Here is a 21,865-nt window from a genome sequence, read left to right as displayed (position 1 = left end):
TACTCAATCGGTATTCGATTGTTAGCTCCAGAGATCTGCTGAGAATGCTCCAATTGAAGGGACTTTTGTAGTTGGCGAACAAGTTTTATGCTTATCTGAATTGCTAATCTGTATGATATCAGATAATATCACGTTTTATTATGGATAATATAGGGTATTTGATATACTCGATTAGATATGATTCTAGGTGAAGATGACTGTTCCAGATTACTTGAATTGTTTTGCTGATAACAAAATGTATGATTATTTTGCTTGATATCTGTTGTGATTATTGAAAAGGATGATCTAACCCTCCTCTTATAAACTTCCTGGTATAATTGACTGTACTAATTCACCTATGTCACTTTCCCCCTAAGCCAAATAATCGTAGCTTACAGGGGAAACTCGCTCCCTCATCCTCTGAACTCTTCCATTCTGTCGATGTGATGTTTGAGTGTTTGACGAAGTATTGTAATGGAAAGTTTCGACAATAAATGGAAGTTCAGTAAATAGGTAAAGTAGACCGCCAGTCAAGTAATGTTCTCAATTTTTCACTTAAGATATTACTGATGACATAGAGTACCGTCAACTTGGTAAATAGCTGTCACTTCCTGTGGAAAAAATCTAAGGCACCGGTTTGGGTAATTCCGTAATATGCTTCTTTTCAGCTCTATTTCTTCACCTTTCTTGACATTCCTGCAATGTGCGATGTATGTTGATGTTATATCACATCGTCAAACCCACTACCCAAAGCCTTAGCGTGATGCAATGCATTGCATAAGTTTGTTCTTTAACCAAAGTGATACTACAGATACAAGAGACTGAGATCGCATAAACCCTAAAAACGAGAATCTGAAAAAATACTGAGATATAAGTGGAATTCAAGCAAAGAAGCAAAATGCAAATGCGTAAATGCATGTTTTGTATGTAATATGGCTAGATACTTTTCACTGAATGAATGTAACTTATAATGCTATACTTAATGAAAGGAATTATGTTTTAGGAGGTATAAACGTTAAATCGTATACTATAAATACAATGTCGTGTACAGTATATGCGCTGAGCAATTCTATGATAGTTTTTGTATGCTAAATGTTGTTACTGAGAAAGCTTGACTTATTGCCATTGTTGAGCTTGTTGATGGGGTATGATATAACCTTGAGGAGGTGGTGGACCGAAATCACTTGATGGATAAACAAGGCCGTGTTGAGTATATATCTGTTGTGGATGAGCATGAGGATGCATCTGATGTGCTTGATGATGTGCGATATAATGCTTATTTGGCATTGTAGCATAATGTAATTGTTGATGCGGAGGCGGATGACCATTAGTCATTTGAACCAAGGGTATACTTTGGATATCGTTAGGTATTAAATCACCATACTCTGTATTTGGGAAAACACCGTTGTTTGCTATTGACCCAGTTGATCCTTGAGTCGCCGGTGTTAACGGTGTTAAAGGTGGTATAGATCCCATTGACATAGCCATTGGCATCATACCCGATTCTCCTGAAGTTGCTCCTCTACCATTTTCAGAAACATTTGGTGACATTGTCATACCCGAGAAACCATTAGATATAGACACATCTGACCTTTGCCTAGAATGATGACTTGTTGTAGGAGACTGGATAGGTGATTGAGCCGCTGATGTAGTAGGATCAACATTCGTGAAACCAAAAGCTGAAGCCGCGAGACTTAGTGGTCGATTTTGTCTTCGAGAGCTACCTTGAACTGAGTTCGTACGTGAAAGTGCGCCAGGCCTTCGAGGCGACGGACTTGTAGCTCCTCCTTGGAATGAGTTTTGCCTTTGTAATGATAATGGTGTAGGTCGATGTTTCATTACTTTTCCAGATGATGGCAATTGCATTCCAGGTTCAATGAGTACATGAGGAGAAGATTGAGATCTTGTTCGACCGTTTGGTGTGCTATCAAGGGTGTTGAGCAAGTCGGATTCGGAACGAGTGGATCCCATTCGAGAGTGACCGCCATTTTCAGCAGGAAGGTAAACTTGAGCTGGGTACTGTTCTTGACCGCTTGATCCAGAAGAAGAAAGTGTGACGGTGGATTGGGAACGAGATAAGTTGACTCCGCCTTCCATTGGTGAAACCATCGTCGCGTAGGGATTGGCAGAGTACGCATAATAACCATACTCAGGCTGAACAGGCGAGACGACAGCTTTACCAGCAGCCTTTCTACGATCCTTGAACTGTTCACAAATTTAGCGATATTGGCCAGGAAATGAAAGGGCGTTCGTTCTGCTTACCTTATCAAGCCATTTGGCAGAAGCCTTGAATCTATCCATCGGGAATCCAATTTCCCTCGCAAAAGATTTGGCCTTTTCTCTAGCGATGTTATCTCGCACATCCTGACCAGAAGCGATCTGCTCGTCCATCCATTGATCTAATTTGGCTTCCACTGCAGGGAACCTACCTCCTACAGCTTTAGGTACTTTGGGTGCAGGTGGAGCTTGAGGTTCCTGTGGTTGAGTCCATCTATGGGAAGAAAGTATGATTTTACTGATTGTACTTCGGTCGACACCATACATTCTAGCTATATCCTCTTGCCTCAATGAGCTGTTTTGCCTATGCAGATTGACAATATTCCGTTTATCTTCATAGGTAAGCTTGACTTTTGGTCGGGTGGTACGGAAGTCGGAAGATGTGGAACCTGTTCGAGCTAGGGAAACACCTGAAGAGGCTATGCTTGAGGTTGGAGATCCATTTCTGCTACGAGGAGGCCCAGCAAAAGCATATTGCGCCTGAGGCTGATACATCTCTGCGCCGAATATACCGTTAACTTGGGGTTGCATACCAGCGAAATGGGGAGGGTAGGCAATGCTGACATGCGCTGAAGGATTGACCTGTGTTGGCCAATTTACAAATGAAGCTGGCTGTTGACCGTAATACATGGCGGTATTGTCCAAATACTGCTGATGTTCTATCGGTAAGGGGTATACAGGTGATTGGGACTGCATTTGAGGTTGTTGAGGCGGTAAAGGTGCTTGTGGTTGTGGTGCTTGTTGTTGATCGTTGAATGCCTTGAACGGTGACATGAGAGGAGGTTTTCTATGCGACGAAGATGCTCTGACAGTTTGATCTCCTAGTGAGAGATTAGGTGGACAAGGTAGATTGATAGGTTGTGCATGTAAGTCTGTAACAATAGGAGTTTTATCTTCTTCTTCTCTTGAAGGAGCAGGGGGTGTGACTTGCTCTTGCATCGGTAAAAAGTCTTCATTATCGTCTGATATCGGATATTCCGCGTACGAAAAAGCGTAATTGTCATCGATTTGAGCTATGGAGTGAGGTAGTGGCTGTTGATGTTGAAGTTGAATATTTTGTTGAACATGAGGTAAGTGTTGTTGTTGTCGCTGCTGTTGATGATGAGATCCCGAGACATCGGTTAATGGCATATCATAGCTTATCTCATTTCCGACAGGTGTATTTGCCTCGGTTTGAGCGTATCCTTGTTCTAAATAAGCTGAAGGTGACTGGTAATCCGCTACATTGGTATTATATCCGTTATTCCGGTCTCTACGTTTCGGCGTATCGTTCGAATGACTCAGCTCGGCTGACGGCAGGGGACTAGGTGTAGATGTCATGATGTCGTAACAAGGAGCAACGTAGCTACCGATGTAGTAGGATGACGAGATGAGACAGACTGAAATAAATGAAAAGAGGAGAAACACTATGGTCAGAAGTGGTCTATCGTTAACAATCGAGTTCTACTTCTAGCATGTAAAGATATACGGTAATTGTGGAAATCGGGAAGAGGAGTAAGACAAATTTGAATGAAAGGGAGGTGTTTTAGACATACCGAGTGAATCAAGACAAAATTTCAATTGAAATTTACCGTAATAAAAATCGTTATTCTTGTCTGCTTTTGGTAACTTGAGGTATAACGTCTAAGTGGACTTTTTAATTGCTAGTTCATTCAAGTACAACTCTAATCGGTTCTACTTTTTGATGGCGGAGCGAGCAGCAGAGCTGTATAGATAATGAATGAAGTAAAAGACTATTTGACAAGCATTTAGCTAACGAGACTATCTATATGTACGAGAAGGTATTGGAAGATTTGTTAAAAGGTAGAACAAGGATGCCTTTCATGACAATATAAAGAGGACGGGATACTTACACAAGATCCAGTTTTTCCCTCTTTACGTTTTATGTTTTGCTACCAACAATAAATTAATAAGCAATCTCTAAATTCCGTTCAGTACGGTAAGTTCTAATTTTTAAGATATCTTTACAAGGCTCAGCCTGATAATTGATACTGTAGATTCGTATTGTCAGCTCAGCTAACGAGACCCATTCCACTTCGTTGGCGTAAAAAATCCGCGAGGTCACCGAGATAGCTGAAGCCTGAGCGTTATAATCATGTTGAATTTATGACCGACGAAAAGGATTGCATTGAGAGAAGGTAATAAGAAAAGATAAATGTCAGCTTACCTTTTTGTTCTAATTTTGATTCCTTAATTGTCAACTTTTTTTTTTGTCAACGCTTTGATCCTCGTTTATCGTTTTTCCTGGATTCAGTGACTATAGGATTTGATGGATGATGTCGGTTGTATGTCGTATTTTGATGGTAAATGCTTGATTTTTGATGGTCCCTGATCACTCTCACACAGATCTGTGTGTGTATCCTTTAGCCTTTATCCTTTTGCAACCTATTACTGTTGTTACTATTGGTGCACAGCAATCATAAACACGAGTTCCGGTCTATTGTGATAGACACTAGTATAGCTAAACGTCTGTGCGGTAGTCTGCGATGTCTTGATTTTGACTGGATATTCCTCCGATAATGGTATCAAGTTGAACTAGTATGTCGGATTTCGAGGTGTTCGTGGTTTTACTCTAAGCGACTCTAGGTAGTTGATAGCCCTTGTCGAAAGTAAAAGGTAACGTTGTTACTGTTACAATCACTGGTGAGATCAGGTAGATAGGTAAATGGGTGATAGAGAATGACGAAAGATGTAGGGATACTCTGATGTCTATGAACCTCGAATGAATTGATTTGAATTGGATTCAATTGAGTTTACTTTCGATTTTTATCAATTTGAATTGGAGTCTAAGATTGGAGGAAAGTAGAGTATGGTATGTATGTAACTAGGAGATAGACGAGGAAAGGATAGGAAACAGATATATAGGGGATTGATAGTTCGTATACCTGTAGAGCGTAGTAGGATTTTAGGATTCTTTAGTGTTGTAACTGAATCAGGATAACGAGAGAATTCAAATCAAATTCGAATGCCCGTGGACCGTTTATACCGTATACCGTGGATACAGTGGTTCTAAATGTAAGGTAAGGTAAAATACCGTTTGGTGCTTGATTTTTATTTTTATTTTTTATTTTTTGACTTTTGATTTTATTTATTTTACCCTGAGATTCGATATCTTAAAGGAAAAATCAGAAAAAGAAAAAAACGGGGGTTACCAAGAGTCTTTGTTTTTCCCTTCATGAGATACCGAACGACTTAACAAAGGTTGTTATTTTGGAGTATTATCAGCAACTTGACACCATTGTCTAACAGTTATCAATTGATACAAATGCTATCGATATGACCGATGCACAGTAAGCAAGCAAGCCGAGACCGATGGAATTAGAAATGCTCCAGAAATACAGGATAATTTGATTGGTTTGGAATGAATACTATACGGAAGAGAGGTAGTCGTACTTCCCTCACTAGCGATTTTACGAGAATTGAGCCGCATGTGTAATTTCTTCTTATATAACTAATTCATGCTATTTTATCTTGTCTAAATATGCGGATCAGTACCTTTACTCATCTACTACAGGGTTCTTCTTCACTTTTGACAGTATTTCTTACCACAAAGCAAGGATTTGAGGCGTTTGCTCCAATTCTTGAAACGTACAATATCTTTCGGAGTAATCCATAATGCTGGCATCTTCGCATACACCTCGGGGCTTCTTCTGACGCAATTCATCTTGATACCGGAATTTCGAATACCTATTCGTCTGGCAATCCAGTATCGAGAGTCTGGTTCGTATCGATGCGAAAGTGAACAACCACGTACAAGCGCCAGCTGAAGAGCGATGTGATTTCTTACGCGCCGAATTACCGATCAAGACTTTGTATCAGATAGGCAGTTGGTACAGCGGAAGTTGAGACACCTGTGGGTCATCTGTCAATTCTCTTGGAATCTCAATTGTACATGTGTCTTTCCAAGAAAGAGAGCATAACCAATTCAAAACTTTATCGAGACCCATAAATCTAGAGGCGCGGATGAACTTTACACTGGCTGTTGATTTTACTTGCGTTATCGCTTTTTTCATTAAAATATTAACTTATCTAATTCGTAAACGTAAACTTTAAACCCTGATTTATTAGTAATTACTTTTCAATTAGAATCCTTTCAAGCCGGGAACTACCTAATTGCTAACTACATCCCAGTCATATTCAAGTAAAGTTGGAAACGAGAACCCACTTGAACTTTAAGTCTATAAGCCAAGAGGTGCCTATTCAATCGGCTTCACAGAGACGAATCAGATACTTTTGATCTTACTGTATCAGCGTCGAAAATGTTCTAATTGGCGGTCCGGAGCCTTTGTGTAAGTGATAAAAGAGGAAGCGAGCAAACCGCAAAATTCCTCCACTCCTTCTTGAAACGCCTTGCAACCGTAATTTTACCACTAACTAATCCTCACTGAATTTTACGCTAAAATCAAATAATCAGGCGCGTTCTAGCGTTATTGTTCGTTATAATTAACGAGAAACTATCGAGATATATGCCCTTTTAAAACGATTGATGGTCTTCTGGATCCAACATTACTTAGCATATCTGATCAGATGACCATCGTTTCACTCCCGTAGTCTATCTGCAGCATGTTATATAGAGAATGATGGATACCATCGATGTTCGATAAGTCATCACGTACACTAACAATTCTGCAATAAGCGTAACGCGAAGATCCTAGTGGCGTAGTGGATATTTGATTCAGGTTCATACAATTACAGTTACAGGCAGATCATTTCTCATCGTACCTCGGTCTATATGATTTAGCCATTTCTCATGCATCCTTGTTTATGATCATCCATTGTAGTAGGCTCTCATTTACAATTTAGGATAGGATACCTGTACTAAAAGATGAACTCTGCAGGGATGGCGGTTTCCGATATCAATTTATCAAAACTAAGATATGTACAGTATATGTCTCCGTCGATCATTTCGCTTATCCCTCAACGCGTCCATTGGAGACATATCCGTTATACGCCACCAGGAATCAAAGAACAAATCTTGGCGCTTTTAAACTTTCTTCGCAGTCCGAATTATTGTACGCTTGACCGCAAGATATACCTACAGTATGGGATCCGTAACTTGAGTCCGAGGATCGACATTTCGATGACGTGGCTTATAGAGTATCTAGGTACCATATGTTACAGATATACTCCCCTTTTTCTGGCAATAATGGACAAGTTACTCCGCACAGCTCCGACTTTCGGCGTACTTCAATATAGAAACCCATTTTGTCATCCCTTATCATAGTCTGGATCCTTTGCAATAGGCGTTGAATTGCTGTGCATGCTTGAGAAAAACCCTCGTACATATCAAAGTTCAATCTATCGCTGGCGGATAGTGGAAGACAGAATCTAGAATCGATGTTAAGTTCCGCTTTAGAACCCTGCTTTTGATTGTCCTTCATCATATTATAAGTTTATCTTTTTTACATGTAAACGTTACTACTCTGTTACAGTAAAAGGAAATGACCAAATAGCCTTGTTTCAGAATACCCGTTGACTATCATTTTATCGATCATGGCCATTTATAGCGTACCTGTTAAAGTCAATTATTATTGAATATATCGTTTGGCCTCAAGACAGCCAGCTGCAATAAAGAGAGGTTCTTTTTCTTTATTGGATGCTGGAGTTCCCGCTAAAATCAGGATCAAATAAAGTTTAAAGTTCTTCAGGTTAAAATGAAATGAAGTCTGCACGCGCTTGATTTTGGGTTGGCATTTACCGGATTTTAGTATCAAAATTCGATCAGAGCTAGATGGTTTACCGAAATTTCCAAACTAAAAAAGTCAATCGCGTCCGTCCGGCCTTTTGATCAAGAATTCTCAGAAAATTTCGGAACCAAACCTCACTAATTTGCTCACCGCTCGCCGCCGCCTTACAGATGGTGAAGGCTGAGCTAGAAACTATCCGTTATGTAATACGATTTTACAACCACCCCTTTGATCTCGAGATAGAAAGAGGGTTGTTTTCAATCTGATTAAAATGCAGGACTTTCTCATACGCCTGCTTACGTTTGACATAGCATAGATCAGACAGTTTTGTTAACCGTGACCCTTGCATACGTTTGCGTCTGAACCGTTGTGTATAGCTAGACTGAGCGGTTGAACCGAAATCGACTATGGTTGCAGAGCTCAACTTTCCAAAACTAAGCTTATCAGGTTTTCATGATGATCTACAGAAAGTTCTACACGATCAGCTCTTTGTTGTCCGATCGTCAATCGATGTTGTGATGTTCAAACATTCCGATCTCCAGACAGTAGTACGTAGAACTTACACATTAAGAGTAGTATGTATGTGTTGTCAGCCTGATGACTATACATATTGAAGGTTCAACTCGGAACAATTACCAAAACTACATTCCGCTATTCTCGCAGTGCTGAAGTGCATCCAAGAATGTACGAGAGATAACAAAAAGAAAACAAGAAGGAATGCGATTTTTAGACTGGTGACTCACTAGATATTCTTTGAATAACGGCATTGATTATGCAATACCATTCGCAGTACGGATAAAACGATCGAAGATAATCTGCCACATTTAATTAAACATCGAGTGAACTTATTGTTCATCGATCTACCTTAAACTACCTAGATCCCTTAACAAAGACCGGTAGTTGTGTTCAGCTCTTGCTCACTCATCGTTCAACAGTAGTAATGGGTGAGAGACAGATAGGTAGACTCGGCAGGATCCTTTGGTATTTTGACCAAGAGTCCATTAGTCATTAGTGCAAGTTACAAGTCTGGAAATTCACTAGCGTCAACGGACTTCCATATCCTGATCTAGATGAGCATCCTAGATTATTCGACATTCTTTAGCTTGTTCCTTTCTCAATGAAGGCATCGGCCCGTCAGTTTCTTCATAAATTGTTCATTACGATGTAACCAACATACACTATAATTGTGTCACTACTTACATGACAGCTATTGTGTGGCGATTTGCAGCGATTTATACTATTTTGATGTATTTTCCAGCTATGGGATAATAAAGTCACGAACAGCAGTACATATTGTGATATACAACACGACTAATCTACAAGATAAGAAGAAACTCTACACAAATCAAAGTGAAACCTTTCGCTTCCAGTTAGATGGAGGCGATCAGCTTGTCAGCACTTTGATCATGTTGTATTAATGACGAATTACTAGACTATTCTAATTGATTTGACAAGATTTTTGCCATCTACATTCACCTCCAGTATAATAACAAGCAGTACAACCTGGAGTAATACAGTTAGCACCGACTGAGCAAAATTGACCACATCTTGAAGCTTTTTTCTCCAATTGATTATTCAAATCTCTTAAGCATTCCCTGCACGGTCTACAAATCGCTCGCTTCTCTTCATGATCTACACTCGGATATTCTGCGGAGCTGGCGAGTGGTTTAAGACCAAATCTGTAGGCTTGCAATAGCTCCAAGGAAGTTGAATTATCTGAAAATCCTTCTAAACCAGCTAAGACAGTAGCTTGATACACAGCTTTTTGTGCTTTTTCTAAGACATCGTTCAGCTTTGATGTTTCACTGAAATAACCCTCGATACCAACCGAATCGTTTTCGAATCTGATTTGTACAATTATGGTATCTTCGTATGTTTTAGCTATAAAGTGGTATACATCTAAGTGGTTTTCAAGAGCGAAGTCATCAATTGATTCCGCTAATTCCTTTTCTGCGCTGATTACCATATCTGCATATTTACCTAAAACGGATGCAATCAATGAGGAGAGAAGATATAAAACGAATGAAAAGAGGGTTCGTCGCATGCTGATCTTGTTTATGTGAATTCTAGAAAGACTTGCAGTGATAGTTAAGAGGTGTATCAGGATGATACAGTCTGACTGATGTTGATTTTGCTGTCGAATGATATCAAGAGATGATCACGTTGAAAGAGGTCCTACCTTCCGAGTTCTTTATGTGTACATATACGAATTCGACCAGAGTACAGTTTTAGGCATGTTATCGTCCGCGAAAAGCATAGTGACCTTGGTTGTCGTTGAGGCGGCGTTCTTCTCCTACGGATCTGACTATTGTACGTCTCCTTTGGTATTCAGATAGGCGAATCTTTCGTGCATGGCCTTTTTTTCGGTATGGCGGTTCAGAAAGCACATGCGAGTGGTCTAGAGCTGGCATACAGATCCCCTTTCTCAGAATTTTCACGCTCAACAAATTGATACGTGTCGAGTATTGATTGGCTTTCTCAGGCATACATGACATAAGATCAAAGAGCATAATCTATCGCCCATTTTTCAGGTAGAAACCTGTTAGCGACGTATTGAAAGTGATTGAGAGGAATCTGGAACAAGCAGCACAGGTGTTCTTCGGTGTACAGGGTGAGCGAGCTGTGAGAACTTACATGGATACTGCTGTGATTTAACGCGACGATCAAGAAATGATGGAATGAACGGCAACGGTGAACAACCTGAAAGACTGTTTGACACAAGTGATGATCGTAAGAGCCACGACAAACAACGATGATCTATGATCGACAATCATGTATACCTGAAGATGTCTCCTGATAGGCATGCGCACTGCAATTCCCCCACAGCCACTTATCACATGGGTGGTATATGACGATGACAGGATCAGTGAAACATCATCGCCACACTCATCAGCATATAGCAATTCGGTGTTTACGGGCTTGCTTAGTGAAGTTTGTGAATGTTTCCCTCGCAGTGCACACTGACTCCTCGGGCAACCGTCGCCTTCAAGACAACAGATCTCCATGACAGCTGACCACTCCATTCTTCATTCAAAAATTAGCCTGTTGCATTAAGGATGTAGCGATACGCAAAACTGAAAAAGGGATATAACTGTCATTTTGGACTTGGTTGATCACATCAATCTAATCCCAGTACACTGTATATACTGTCCATTATTCCATCTTGTAAGTGGACTCATTCTCAATATTGTTCAACGGAATGAATGTTCTGACGATTTTTCGAATTGTTCCCATCAAGTATCGGTCCGTTTGTTCTTGATTTCTCGGTAGTTAAGTCGAACAAACGCAAATTCAAGCTACCTATCTGATCACCTTCGAAATGGGATTATCAGATAAAGTAATCCCATCAGAGCGTTCATTAGCACAATCGATTGAAATTTATTCAGAAGAAAATCGAGATAAGACATACCAATTTATAGCTAGAACAACATCAAATCAAGTTGTAGTTCAAGTCCGATATGATGATGAAAATGATACAATTGGTATGGAAGGTTATTTTACTGAAACTCCAAAATTATTAAAACAAATCGAAGATTCACAAGAACAAATTTGGAAATTAACTGTAGAATCTGGATATCAAAATCAACCTGGAGTGAAAACGTTAGAGGAAATGAAAAGTTGGAGGTATGATGGAACAAATTTTCCAAAAAGGGATGATGAAAATTCGAAACCTCCCTGGGGCGATGGTACTCCACCTTGGGAAAAGGAAGAGGATGAACATCAGCAAGAAAAAAATCGAGTTAATTCTGAGAACGCCTAGCTGATTTATAGCGGCTAGCGCACGATAACGACAATATGTATTATGTCTTTGAAACGATACTCTACGCAGCTGGCAGCGTTGACGCACAAAGCAAATTCAGTCATTTGTGTTCATACGAAAACTAGGTATATATAAATCATTCAAGCACATTCCGCATCAGAAAGTAGATATCCGATCAACGTGATATAAAAACATAAGATCCTCCGCTTATATCGATTCAAGGTGTATCAAACGGTCATAAGGGTATATTGTCACTAAAAAGGTATATGAGAAGTGGAGATGTTGTCGCAAACAAGTAATTTGTAACGATCAGAGGAGCATAAAGATGGGAGTTGTCCTTTGTGCGATTCTGGTTCCATAATCGTTTAATGGTATTTACTCAAAGCGGCCAAGTAAGTTTGACCAGATGCACTATCCAGATAATTCATGATCAGTTCAATTGCAGTTTGACTGTGCTATCATGATAAACTCACGTAAGTTGACCATTTGAAACCATTGGCCAAACGTCACCTAAACCATAACCGTTTGAATAAGCATAACCGGCAATTCTTGAATCTGATTCGAAGATATCAACAGCGGTATGAATGAAAGAGTCGATTTCTGCTTGATTGGTACATGGAATGAAAGCGGTTGAATCGTCTACACATGCAAATTCGGTAACCCAAATTGGTAAACCATATGTATTATAGTAGTGATCCTATATTACATACATTTGTATTAGAACTACTCCTTTCATACCTGTATTAAACGACAGACCTGAACTTACGATATCAGCGTTGATACCAGCTGCACTGTTTTTGTTAACGTGAATATTCATAATATCAGGTTTTCTAGTTACACCAGCCATGAATGGACCCAACCATCCACTTTCGGCAGCTTGTTTACACATTGAAGGACCGACAAGAATTGACCCTGCTTCTCCTTTAGGAACGACATACTGGTTCCAAATTGAAATGGCTAATATACCAAAATGCAAAATTAGCCTTCCTAGCATTTCTCTGTTATAGCATTTCTGAAACTCACCAGTATTGACATCCATACCTGCACTTCCTGAACCAGCTGGGCAATCAGGTTCTTCGAAACCAATAATATATTGAGGAACATAATTCATATCTTTGAAAGCAGCAAGTCTAGATGCATCATCGCCATCTGCTGTTCCACCACCCCAGATCATTGGAACAGATACAGCGTTTCCACAACTTCCAGATGGAGTAGCGGACCAATCATACCACCAACCAAGTTTACCAGTTAACCAAGCTAATGAATCACCTGCACTGACACCTGCTTTGTTACCATTAGGAGTATGTCCAGCGTAACTTGCAGGAGATGAAACTAAAGTTTGAGCAGTTTGAGCAGAACTATCAGCTGAAGAAGTTGAAGTTTGTTGTTGAGTTTGTTGATCTTGGGTCGATGAAGTTGAAGTTGGTTGTTGTTCAGTTGAACTTGAAGTGGTAGTAGCTGCGTTAGAAGTTATTGAAACCGAAGATGAAGAGATAACTGTCGAAGTAGCAGTTGAAGAAGCAGTAACTGATCTTGACAAGGTTGTTGGTGAAGTAGCGTTTCTAGGTCTACATTGACTACCATCTGCTGCTTTTCTTTTAGCAAATTCAAAGTTTTTTGCTTGTAATTTTCTTGCCATTTTATGTTCGACAGCATCGTTAAATTCTCTTCTAAGTAAATGTGACTCATTCTCCATCAATGCTGAAGCCCTAGCATGATTTCTTTGTCTAGCATGTGATCTGATATCCATTCGATCATTATGTCCACCTCCTCCTAACGCTAATGTTGGTAGTAACAAGAAAAGTGATATTAATGGTGTTGTAATCATCGTGTAGTTATCGTATTATTTGTGAATAAGTTATATTAACAAAAATATATATCGTTTATAAGTTGTTGTAAAATTTGTAGATATGGGAAAAGAGCGTGGTGATGTAAGGAATGTGAGTTGTTTGTTGACAAGAGTAAATGAAAATTACTATTTAGGTTGAGATTGTAATATTAACCAGTAATGTTATGAATGATCAGCCTGGTAAACAATCAATGATATATACTGGAATAGAGTTGCACATATAGATCAGAGAAGATGTGGTCACGAAGGATGAGAGGGTAATAAGTTGGTATTGATGGAAGATTAGAAATAGAAAGAGGATTTTACTCACGCAGACGATCTTGACTATGAAAAAGATGAGGAAACGGAAGCGCACGGTGTTTCTTGATTGTTTCGTGTTGATGTACCCGTGTGTATCCCCGTCCTTGTTGTTCCTAATTTATATTTTTTTCCTACGTTCCAAACGTTTGAAGTCGTAAAGTCGAGTTATGGTGAGATTTGTATGTTGATGAGGTGATGCTGAATATGCAATGAGTGTATGATGGTAAGAAGGATGTTGAATGTAAAAACTCAAGATGATGAAAGAATGTAAAAGTGATGAAAATGCTATCGGTCAAAGTGCAAATGTCTAATGTGTAAAAACTCTCAAATCCAGCCTCTTCCGCTATAGCTTAATTTGATTACTTGGTCCAACCTGATCTAAAAAAGAAACACTTGGACTTGCATTCCTCATTGCTTTCTTTCTGACACAACATTCATGCTCTCGTGCGGTATGAACTACAAAGACCCTATTTTATTAATATCATTTTCTTTTTGAGGCGTAAAAAAACAACCATGTCCTCCCCTGCTTCTGCTCAAATGCCCACATAACTATGATAGACTTGGCATTAAAGTCTTATCCATTGTGAGAAGTATACGTCAAATGGAAAAACTTATTGTTTGATGAAACGTTCACAAAAAAACAAAATAACACGTCTGTTGTGTTTTATTCAGGGCCAAACGTGATGAATTTGATGAATTTGTTTATTTCTTTTTTGCTTTTTGTTTTCTGGGTATAATCACGCGCGTCATACAGGCACAGCAATTATACTATGTACTGTACATATTTGTGGCACTTTCATCCCAGCGAGGTATAGTTGTATCCTTGATGCATAAGTGGTTGATTATGTAAATGTATTGATCGTATAAATAATGTGTATAAAAGTCAACGACTTGATTGCAATACAGCGTGAAACCATCAGTCAATAATGACCGTTATATCCTTCCTCCTCTGCCTAGATTGTTGCCGGTACTAGAAGATTTGGTCTCACTAGCAGGTAAATCATCCAAATCAACAGCGACATATCCTTCCTCACTATCGTCAGATTGGTGGGAACTGTTACTTTCGTTCCCAGTCCTATCTGGTTCTTTGCCTTTCGATAAAGGTATAGTGTTGTTAGCAGGGGAGTTTGAGGACGTTGGTGGTCCCCTTGCAGAACGTTGCGATTGTGATCTCGCAAGGGAGTCAGGCTTATTTGCCGATGTCGGTGGTGAATGATCTGTATACTCTGATACATCTAGTGCATTTGGTAGTCCCTAAACATTCAACAATGAGCTTGAATAACCTTCACCCGATTTCCAGATGGTAAAACTTACTGCTATCGATCCAGCATCAGGCACTCTATCAATAGGTGCTCGGTCTCTATGTTCATAACCAGACTTGACACGATTGTTGGATGATTCCTCTCTGCGGAGCAATACATTCATTAGCTGACGGCGACACATGTCTATTAGTATAGCATCTAGACTCACCTTATCTCCGCCCGTAGATCTTCAACACTCCAGGAATTCATAGCTCCAAATACCATGTTCCTTCTAAAGAAAGTGGCACCAGGAAGAGAAGTGTCTATTGGTCCGAGGGTAGCATGAGCGTGAAGATGGGCATGAGGGGATTGCGGGTCCTCTAAGAACGACGATTGATACTCAGCTGGTTACACCTGCTTTTCGCATTGCAAATGACTCACTAATTACAGTTCCAACAAATCCGACCCTTATGTCATTCTCCTTCCCTTTTCCTTTTCCTCTCTCAGCATCACTGGCCGTACGGCTGGGTTGACCGGTAGTAGATAGCAGGAGTCGATGTGAAAGTTCGATGATATGACTTAGTAATGGAACATCAGAGGGACCCTAGCAAGCATTATTGAATTGTTGTTAGTTTACAAGTTCCGTCTTCATGCGCAATTAGCCAGAAGACTGCGCCGTAGTATTTTCCTTCTCCTACTCATCTTCCAAGAATTGAATGATTAAAGACTGAGACTCACGAACTCGTACACGCTTTCTACGTGTTTGTTCACTACGATGATCAAATGTTTACCGTCTGAGCACAATTTTTCCTTTCCTTCAGCTTTGTATACAGTTACTTCCGAGTCTTGATGCACTATCTCTTTTCCACCTGTATTCAACCTCTTCGGAGTGGGTGAAGGGGACAAACTTCGTTCGAAAGGCTGATGGTATTCTGCTGTGAAAGTGTTTGTGCTTGACGAGGATGAAGCCGTAGGAGGTAATAATGAGGACCGTGCACTTGGGGATTGAAATGGTGAATTTGACAATTGATCTGAAGCTGATGCTACCAAACTACACAGCACACATCCTGGATGTGATGGTAATGAAGGAGGTCTTAGATATGTCGCAGACGATATCGATGAATTCTGTTGATGATTGTGACCCGTGGAACTTCCTGCTCCTGTAGATCCCTGTCTTTGCAAATATGCTAATCGTGTATCAAACGTTGTAGAAGTAGGCGAAGGCGTAGGCACAGGTGATTCGTATGACATGATTGGCGAGTCGATGTTTGTCCAGTATTCAGTGTGATTGAAGATCAGTGTTATCAAAGTCAACCTTCTAGAATAAAAGATACTAAAGAGATCCGCATGTAATATCACTATCTATATTCGACGATAGCGGTATGAAACATGCAAGCCGGCCTGAGAGCCAGGGTTGAAGTTTAGTTGAATAAAATGACCGAGCGTCTGTATTTGAAGGTCTGGAATCTGTTATTTAGATCTCGCTGATCGTCTTGAAATGAGTTTGGTAGCTGTTCTCTCTTTTATGATATCCTGTTGATTCCCATTGTGTACACCAGATATATTCTTCTCATTATAAATCAGAAGTAGCTTTAATATCATATGCATAATTAGGAAATGAGAATTGGTATTCAGCAGCTGGAACGTTAACTCCGGTTAATAGACTGATGATCATACCACGTGGGAATCATTTAATTGAATCAGCCGACTTAAATGGAGTACTTGAACAAACTGCCATACTAACCTAAAAATATCAGTGCCACTCTCATGTTAGGTGAAATGTTCGATGATGAAAACTGAGAAAATATAGAATACTGTAATGGCAAATGGAGCAAGTATAAGTTTATTACAGTTCTTCCTTCTTCAAATCTGATTAGATAATTATACTAAAAACAACTGTGAAATAGAAGACACGATCACATCTGACAAAATGGTAAGCATCCCCAACCAGCCATGCTGTAGGAATGACTGGGCCAAATTCTCTTAAGAAGCTGACAGTAATCGATATGACTCAAATAGGATTTCTCATCTTCAACAGCACCCGTTTCAAGAGAAACATGGGCACCTAGATCACCTTCACCACCACCTAGAGCATCATACAATGGTGATCAATACTCTGATAGAGCTCCTCCATCAGGTCCAAGAGGTGGTGATGCACCAAGAGCACCACCAAGTAACGGTGGTGGTTCAAACAACGGTGGGGACTATGAAAGAGAAAGGGATAGTAGAGATAGTAGAAGGGAAGGTAATGGGTAAGTTTGACCAAATTATACCACTTAAAGGCAGCAGAAGGAGCAAAGCGTCTGTATTAGTGGAAAACATGTTACACTTTGTGAAACATCCTTTATGATCCACTTTGACGAAATCGGATTCCCTCTACTTCCTTTGTCGAAAACATCCGTTCTTTGTGCTAACGAAATGCTTTTTCCTTTCCTCCATTTCACAATGTGTATAAATATTTGGACCATTCCTCTTTCTCCCATCCTTACTTCATTCCTGCTATTATCTGGTCCAATTGGCTATCATTTTTCTACTTCAAACTCATTATATCTTTCAAAAAAACTGAACTTAATCGATCAAAATCTGGAATCCTGAACACTCGTGCAACATGACTTATTCCCGTCGTTCGCCTTCGCCCTTTTATGACTCTTATCCTCGTCAATTGGATCCTCGTTTCGACAATTACAGACAAAGAGAAGGTGGTTATCAATCAAGACGAAACAACCCACCTCCACTCCAAGAAGCTGAACCTAACAATGTTCTTGGTGTATTCGGTTTATCTATCAGAACTCGTGAAAGAGATTTAGAAGATGAATTCATGAGATACGGTGATGTAGAAAAAGTTGTCATTGTTTACGATCAACGAGTAAGCTACCCCTTCGTAGTCCTCATTGTGGAAGGATTATATAGCTTACAAGTTTACTCGTTGTTTAGACTGACCGATCAAGAGGTTTCGGTTTCGTTACTATGAGAACTATCGAAGATGCTACTAGAGTCATTGAGAAACTCAACGGTTTCAGTTTACATGGTAGAAGCATCAGAGTCGATTACTCTGCTACTCAAAAACCTCATGCTCCTACTCCAGGTCAATACATGGGTGTAAAGAGACCAACTTGTGAATATCTTTTTCCTTTCACCCCATTTCTACTAAATCTCCCTAAGTCCCCAAGAACTTCTTGCAAAATTACCTGAACCCTTGCAAATATTACTTCAACGTCTTATCAAGCTATCAATGTTGTGTATATCAAATTTATCAAAAGTAGACAGCTTACCTACAATCTGAATTTTCCATTATTACAGATGACCAAAATGATCGATACAACAACGATCGAAGAGGTTACGATAGAGGTGGAAGAGGTTATGATAACAACCGATACGATAACCGAGGTGGATACGATAACAGAAACAGAGGTTACGACAACAGATCAGGAGGATACGATAATAGATCAAGAGGTTATGATAACAGAGGTTCAGGCGGTTACGACAACAGAGCTCCAAGAGATGACCGAGATCGATACGCTGAAAGGTAAGTCCGATTTTGAGTGGATTTCTCCTCCTACCTTTGTGCTGATATATTCGATCGTCTTCATAGAGATAGAGAGGATCACGGTTCAAGAAGAGATTACGACGAAAGACCTAAAAGGGATGAACACGAATCAAGAAGAAGATCACCAAGGTGAGCTTTCTATTGCTACATCATGGCGAGACGATCAGCTGACATTCACCAATTTGACTGCTAGTCCAAGAAGAAGATACTCCGCTTCACCTGATAGAGGATCCAGAGCTGCAAGAGATTACGAAGGTGCCCCCGCTGCCGGTGCTCAAGAGTCTTCCAGATATTAAGCGTTGTGGATTAAGCCTTACAATTCAAGTGTTTCCAGATCTCTAACAAAAAGAGGAAGATGATATTTCATTTTACATTAATGTTTCCTCAATATGATCTTTTTTATCAATACTTTTATCGCTTTGTCAGTCATACTATAAATTATCATCAGAACGAAGAATGAAAATGAAAATGTTCAATTATGCAAGTTACTATTTTTATAAACTCCATGAAGCAATATCAAATTCGTGCAAATCGAAAAATACCCCAAAATCCAGTGTTTCGAAACAATGTATAAAACGTTTAACCTTTTCGCAATTCGCAATATTCAATAAAGCAAGTGATAAAAAATTGAAAGTAATCTATCGCAAATTTATAGAGACATCCAGCTAACATGAAAATAACCCCTTCATCGAACAATTATGTGTACAATAGAGAAAGGCAAACAGTCTTACCATCGTAAATCAGAATAAACGCAACGCACCCTTTTCCTTGATATCAATCGAAACGAGTTTATATTTGAAGGGACTTCTACCTGCCTTTAATGCCTAGTATCCATATATTTACATGAATATCCCGCAGGGAATCAACTGTAGCGAAATCGATTATCTCACTTAAAACAACTAAATGGCTCAGAGAACCTTTCTTGCAATCATCAAAAACATTCAAAGAATAATCAATTTACATGATTTTCCAATCGTGGAGCTGAATAGACGTAAATTGGACTATAGATAAAAAGAATTCCTTCAATCGATAGAAGAATCCGCCATGACAGTTAAACAGCTGTATTTGTATCAACTACAAGTGACGTGTAAATGAAATTGTTGTATCATGCTTATGCATCCCGGCTTGATATTGATTAAACGAGATTTGATGCGAGCATGCAAGGAAGCGAAACGTTTCATCAGTAAAATACATATCCTATCGTCGAGATAGTGGTTCTACAAAAATCTAATATACTGCAATATGGATGAAGAAGAAGAGGGCAAAAAAATACTCCGGAAAGAAGTTGCAATCTAGAAATATGTCTTTCTTTTCCTTGCTGTATATTTGGAGTCTCTCGGTACACTGCAATAGTTTTGTTGCATTAGCTCTAATGGTTCACTAATATTGTCGCGGGATCTGATGTAGAACATGAATTGTTAACCAAACTTACCCTTCTTTACCTCTAGATCTATATAATTCTTTCTTTTTCATAATCCATTCTTTTGGATCAACTACATCTTTATTTGATCTCTTTCCTTTTTTATTTGATGATGATGAATCTTTTCTACGTTTTCTTTCATTTCTAATTTCTTCTCTTCTTTTTTCCATACCTAATTTATTATTCTCATCAATATCCATTTCTGTACCATCTAAAGCTTTTGGAATTTCTTGTTGACCAACCATTAAACATAAATACATTTTTCTTGCTTTTTTTGAATTTGGATAATCTATAACTAAACCACCACCAAAACCTGCTTTTTGTGCTGCTGTAACAATCATTGAAACTTGATCATCTGATGATGGATAAAATTGAAATATTGCTCTTGATGGATTTTTTAAACTTGAATGTAAAGTTGTAAAAAATTTATTTAATCTTTGTGGAGGTGAATGTGTTGATGAATCTGCGTTTAATAACCATTGAATAACTGATATACTACATATTAATAACATTCGATAAAATTAAAACTAATACGTCAGCATTATTCATTTTTGACATTTTACATTTAAATCATAATCAAGTAGAAATTGATGAAGAAAGCTAAAAAACAACAAAAGTGGTTCAGATGGGTTGCCCGGTAAAAATGGGTTTCGGGCGTTTTCACCATTATATTGTATATTGGTAAGAAGACCGTCGTGTGTGATCGTCATATATTGAGGAAAGAAAATAACATATAGGATATAGTGGAAGAAAAAGCTTGTACAGAGAAACCTGATTACAATTGTAGATCGTATTCTGTCTTATCGCGAGAAGGAAACGCAAAATTGACAATTCGCATTAATACTCACCTTATTGCGCCATCAAAGGTACCTGGTCTAAAACCAAAACCTTGACCTATATCATGCAAGAATAAATCGCCTTCTACTTCTCTTTCCAAAGCGACCTCTATGTGATGAAGTTACAGGTGTGATTAGCTGTGTCGCCATCTAAACAACAACTTTCACCATCATCATGATCATCTGGTTGTCCAGATCATGCAAGATTAGGTCAATATCCCAATCCGCAACGGACTCACCCAACATCGAAGGAGCTATATCAACACCAACCCAAACATGACCTTCTTCATCTAATAATTCTCCACTAAGACCACTACCACAACCTATATCTAACACAAAAGCAGTTTCATCGTCAGGTAAAGCTAATAATTCCAAAGCTCTTCTTGTCATTTGTGCTTGAATAGATTTTACTCGTGTATTCGATGTGTATTTCGTAGCTTCTACATCACCATAAAACTATTCAAAATAAAGTGCATAATCAGTATAAGGTATACCACGAACCAATTAACAGATAAACGGTTGATTGACCATACAATTTCAGGTGGAGAGATTTCTTCGGGCCTCGACATATTGATCAAAAATTCCTATGAAAACTTCCAACTTTCCTCTTCAATGTAAATGGATTTCAAGCAGTGTTAAGTTGATAGATTTGTATGAGATCACCATCCACGATATAGGAGAGACAGCAATCTATGTTATGTATTCGACAATTATTAGGAAAGAAAAGAAGTTTATGAGTCTCTTTCACCTTTACAATGAAGATTGCCGCTTAAACTTTTAAAAATATTTGATCTATCAAGCAAACGGTCGGTGCCTGGCTACGACCACGTGGTGAGTAAACATTGCGAACACTAATAAGACAGAAAATCAAGAAGCAGCAATGACGCGTTTACTGAGAGCTATATTATATGATCTCTACATCATTCTTGTCCATGTTCACATCACGAATCAAGCGTACAATGCAGCAGA

At 39.1% G+C, this 21,865-nt stretch overlaps 8 protein-coding genes across 8 annotated transcripts; 3 read left to right on the top strand and 5 right to left on the bottom strand.

The window, feature by feature from the left end:
• Positions 1 to 1,095: 1,095 nt before the first annotated feature.
• On the bottom strand, positions 1,096 to 3,576 carry L201_004332 (uncharacterized protein; the record flags this gene model as incomplete). The annotated part of the gene is made up of 2 exons (XM_066220074.1): positions 1,096 to 2,184; positions 2,242 to 3,576. 2 exons carry the CDS (start codon positions 3,574 to 3,576, stop codon positions 1,096 to 1,098), a joined length of 2,424 nt encoding a protein of 807 aa, XP_066076171.1.
• A 5,805-nt stretch (positions 3,577 to 9,381) lies between these two features.
• On the bottom strand, positions 9,382 to 9,987 carry L201_004331 (uncharacterized protein; the record flags this gene model as incomplete). The annotated part of the gene is made up of 1 exon (XM_066220073.1): positions 9,382 to 9,987. The coding sequence occupies one exon, from the start codon at positions 9,985 to 9,987 to the stop codon at positions 9,382 to 9,384; it is 606 nt and encodes a 201-aa protein (XP_066076170.1).
• A 1,275-nt stretch (positions 9,988 to 11,262) lies between these two features.
• On the top strand, positions 11,263 to 11,703 carry L201_004330 (uncharacterized protein; the record flags this gene model as incomplete). The annotated part of the gene is made up of 1 exon (XM_066220072.1): positions 11,263 to 11,703. One exon carries the CDS (start codon positions 11,263 to 11,265, stop codon positions 11,701 to 11,703), a length of 441 nt encoding a protein of 146 aa, XP_066076169.1.
• Positions 11,704 to 12,068: 365 nt separating this feature from the next.
• L201_004329 (uncharacterized protein) lies at positions 12,069 to 13,531 on the bottom strand (the record flags this gene model as incomplete). The annotated part of the gene is made up of 4 exons (XM_066220071.1): positions 12,069 to 12,114; positions 12,177 to 12,400; positions 12,470 to 12,660; positions 12,727 to 13,531. 4 exons carry the CDS (start codon positions 13,529 to 13,531, stop codon positions 12,069 to 12,071), a joined length of 1,266 nt encoding a protein of 421 aa, XP_066076168.1.
• Positions 13,532 to 14,785: 1,254 nt separating this feature from the next.
• Positions 14,786 to 16,344, bottom strand: L201_004328 (uncharacterized protein; the record flags this gene model as incomplete). Its single annotated transcript, XM_066220070.1, has 5 exons — positions 14,786 to 15,106; positions 15,167 to 15,257; positions 15,323 to 15,473; positions 15,535 to 15,697; positions 15,832 to 16,344. 5 exons carry the CDS (start codon positions 16,342 to 16,344, stop codon positions 14,786 to 14,788), a joined length of 1,239 nt encoding a protein of 412 aa, XP_066076167.1.
• A 679-nt stretch (positions 16,345 to 17,023) lies between these two features.
• Positions 17,024 to 17,349, top strand: L201_004327 (uncharacterized protein; the record flags this gene model as incomplete). Its single annotated transcript, XM_066220069.1, has 2 exons — positions 17,024 to 17,026; positions 17,113 to 17,349. 2 exons carry the CDS (start codon positions 17,024 to 17,026, stop codon positions 17,347 to 17,349), a joined length of 240 nt encoding a protein of 79 aa, XP_066076166.1.
• A 352-nt stretch (positions 17,350 to 17,701) lies between these two features.
• L201_004326 (uncharacterized protein) lies at positions 17,702 to 18,936 on the top strand (the record flags this gene model as incomplete). The annotated part of the gene is made up of 5 exons (XM_066220068.1): positions 17,702 to 17,959; positions 18,028 to 18,208; positions 18,394 to 18,619; positions 18,686 to 18,769; positions 18,834 to 18,936. The coding sequence occupies 5 exons, from the start codon at positions 17,702 to 17,704 to the stop codon at positions 18,934 to 18,936; spliced, it is 852 nt and encodes a 283-aa protein (XP_066076165.1).
• A 996-nt stretch (positions 18,937 to 19,932) lies between these two features.
• L201_004325 (uncharacterized protein) lies at positions 19,933 to 21,465 on the bottom strand (the record flags this gene model as incomplete). The annotated part of the gene is made up of 5 exons (XM_066220067.1): positions 19,933 to 19,984; positions 20,073 to 20,555; positions 20,909 to 21,005; positions 21,136 to 21,352; positions 21,430 to 21,465. The coding sequence occupies 5 exons, from the start codon at positions 21,463 to 21,465 to the stop codon at positions 19,933 to 19,935; spliced, it is 885 nt and encodes a 294-aa protein (XP_066076164.1).
• Between the last annotated feature and the right edge of the window lie 400 nt (positions 21,466 to 21,865).

This window comes from Kwoniella dendrophila, chromosome 5 (genome assembly GCF_036810415.1).
Source record: "Kwoniella dendrophila CBS 6074 chromosome 5, complete sequence".
Taxonomy (NCBI): Eukaryota; Fungi; Basidiomycota; class Tremellomycetes; order Tremellales; family Cryptococcaceae; genus Kwoniella; species Kwoniella dendrophila.
This window is presented reverse-complemented; position numbering and strand designations above follow the sequence as displayed.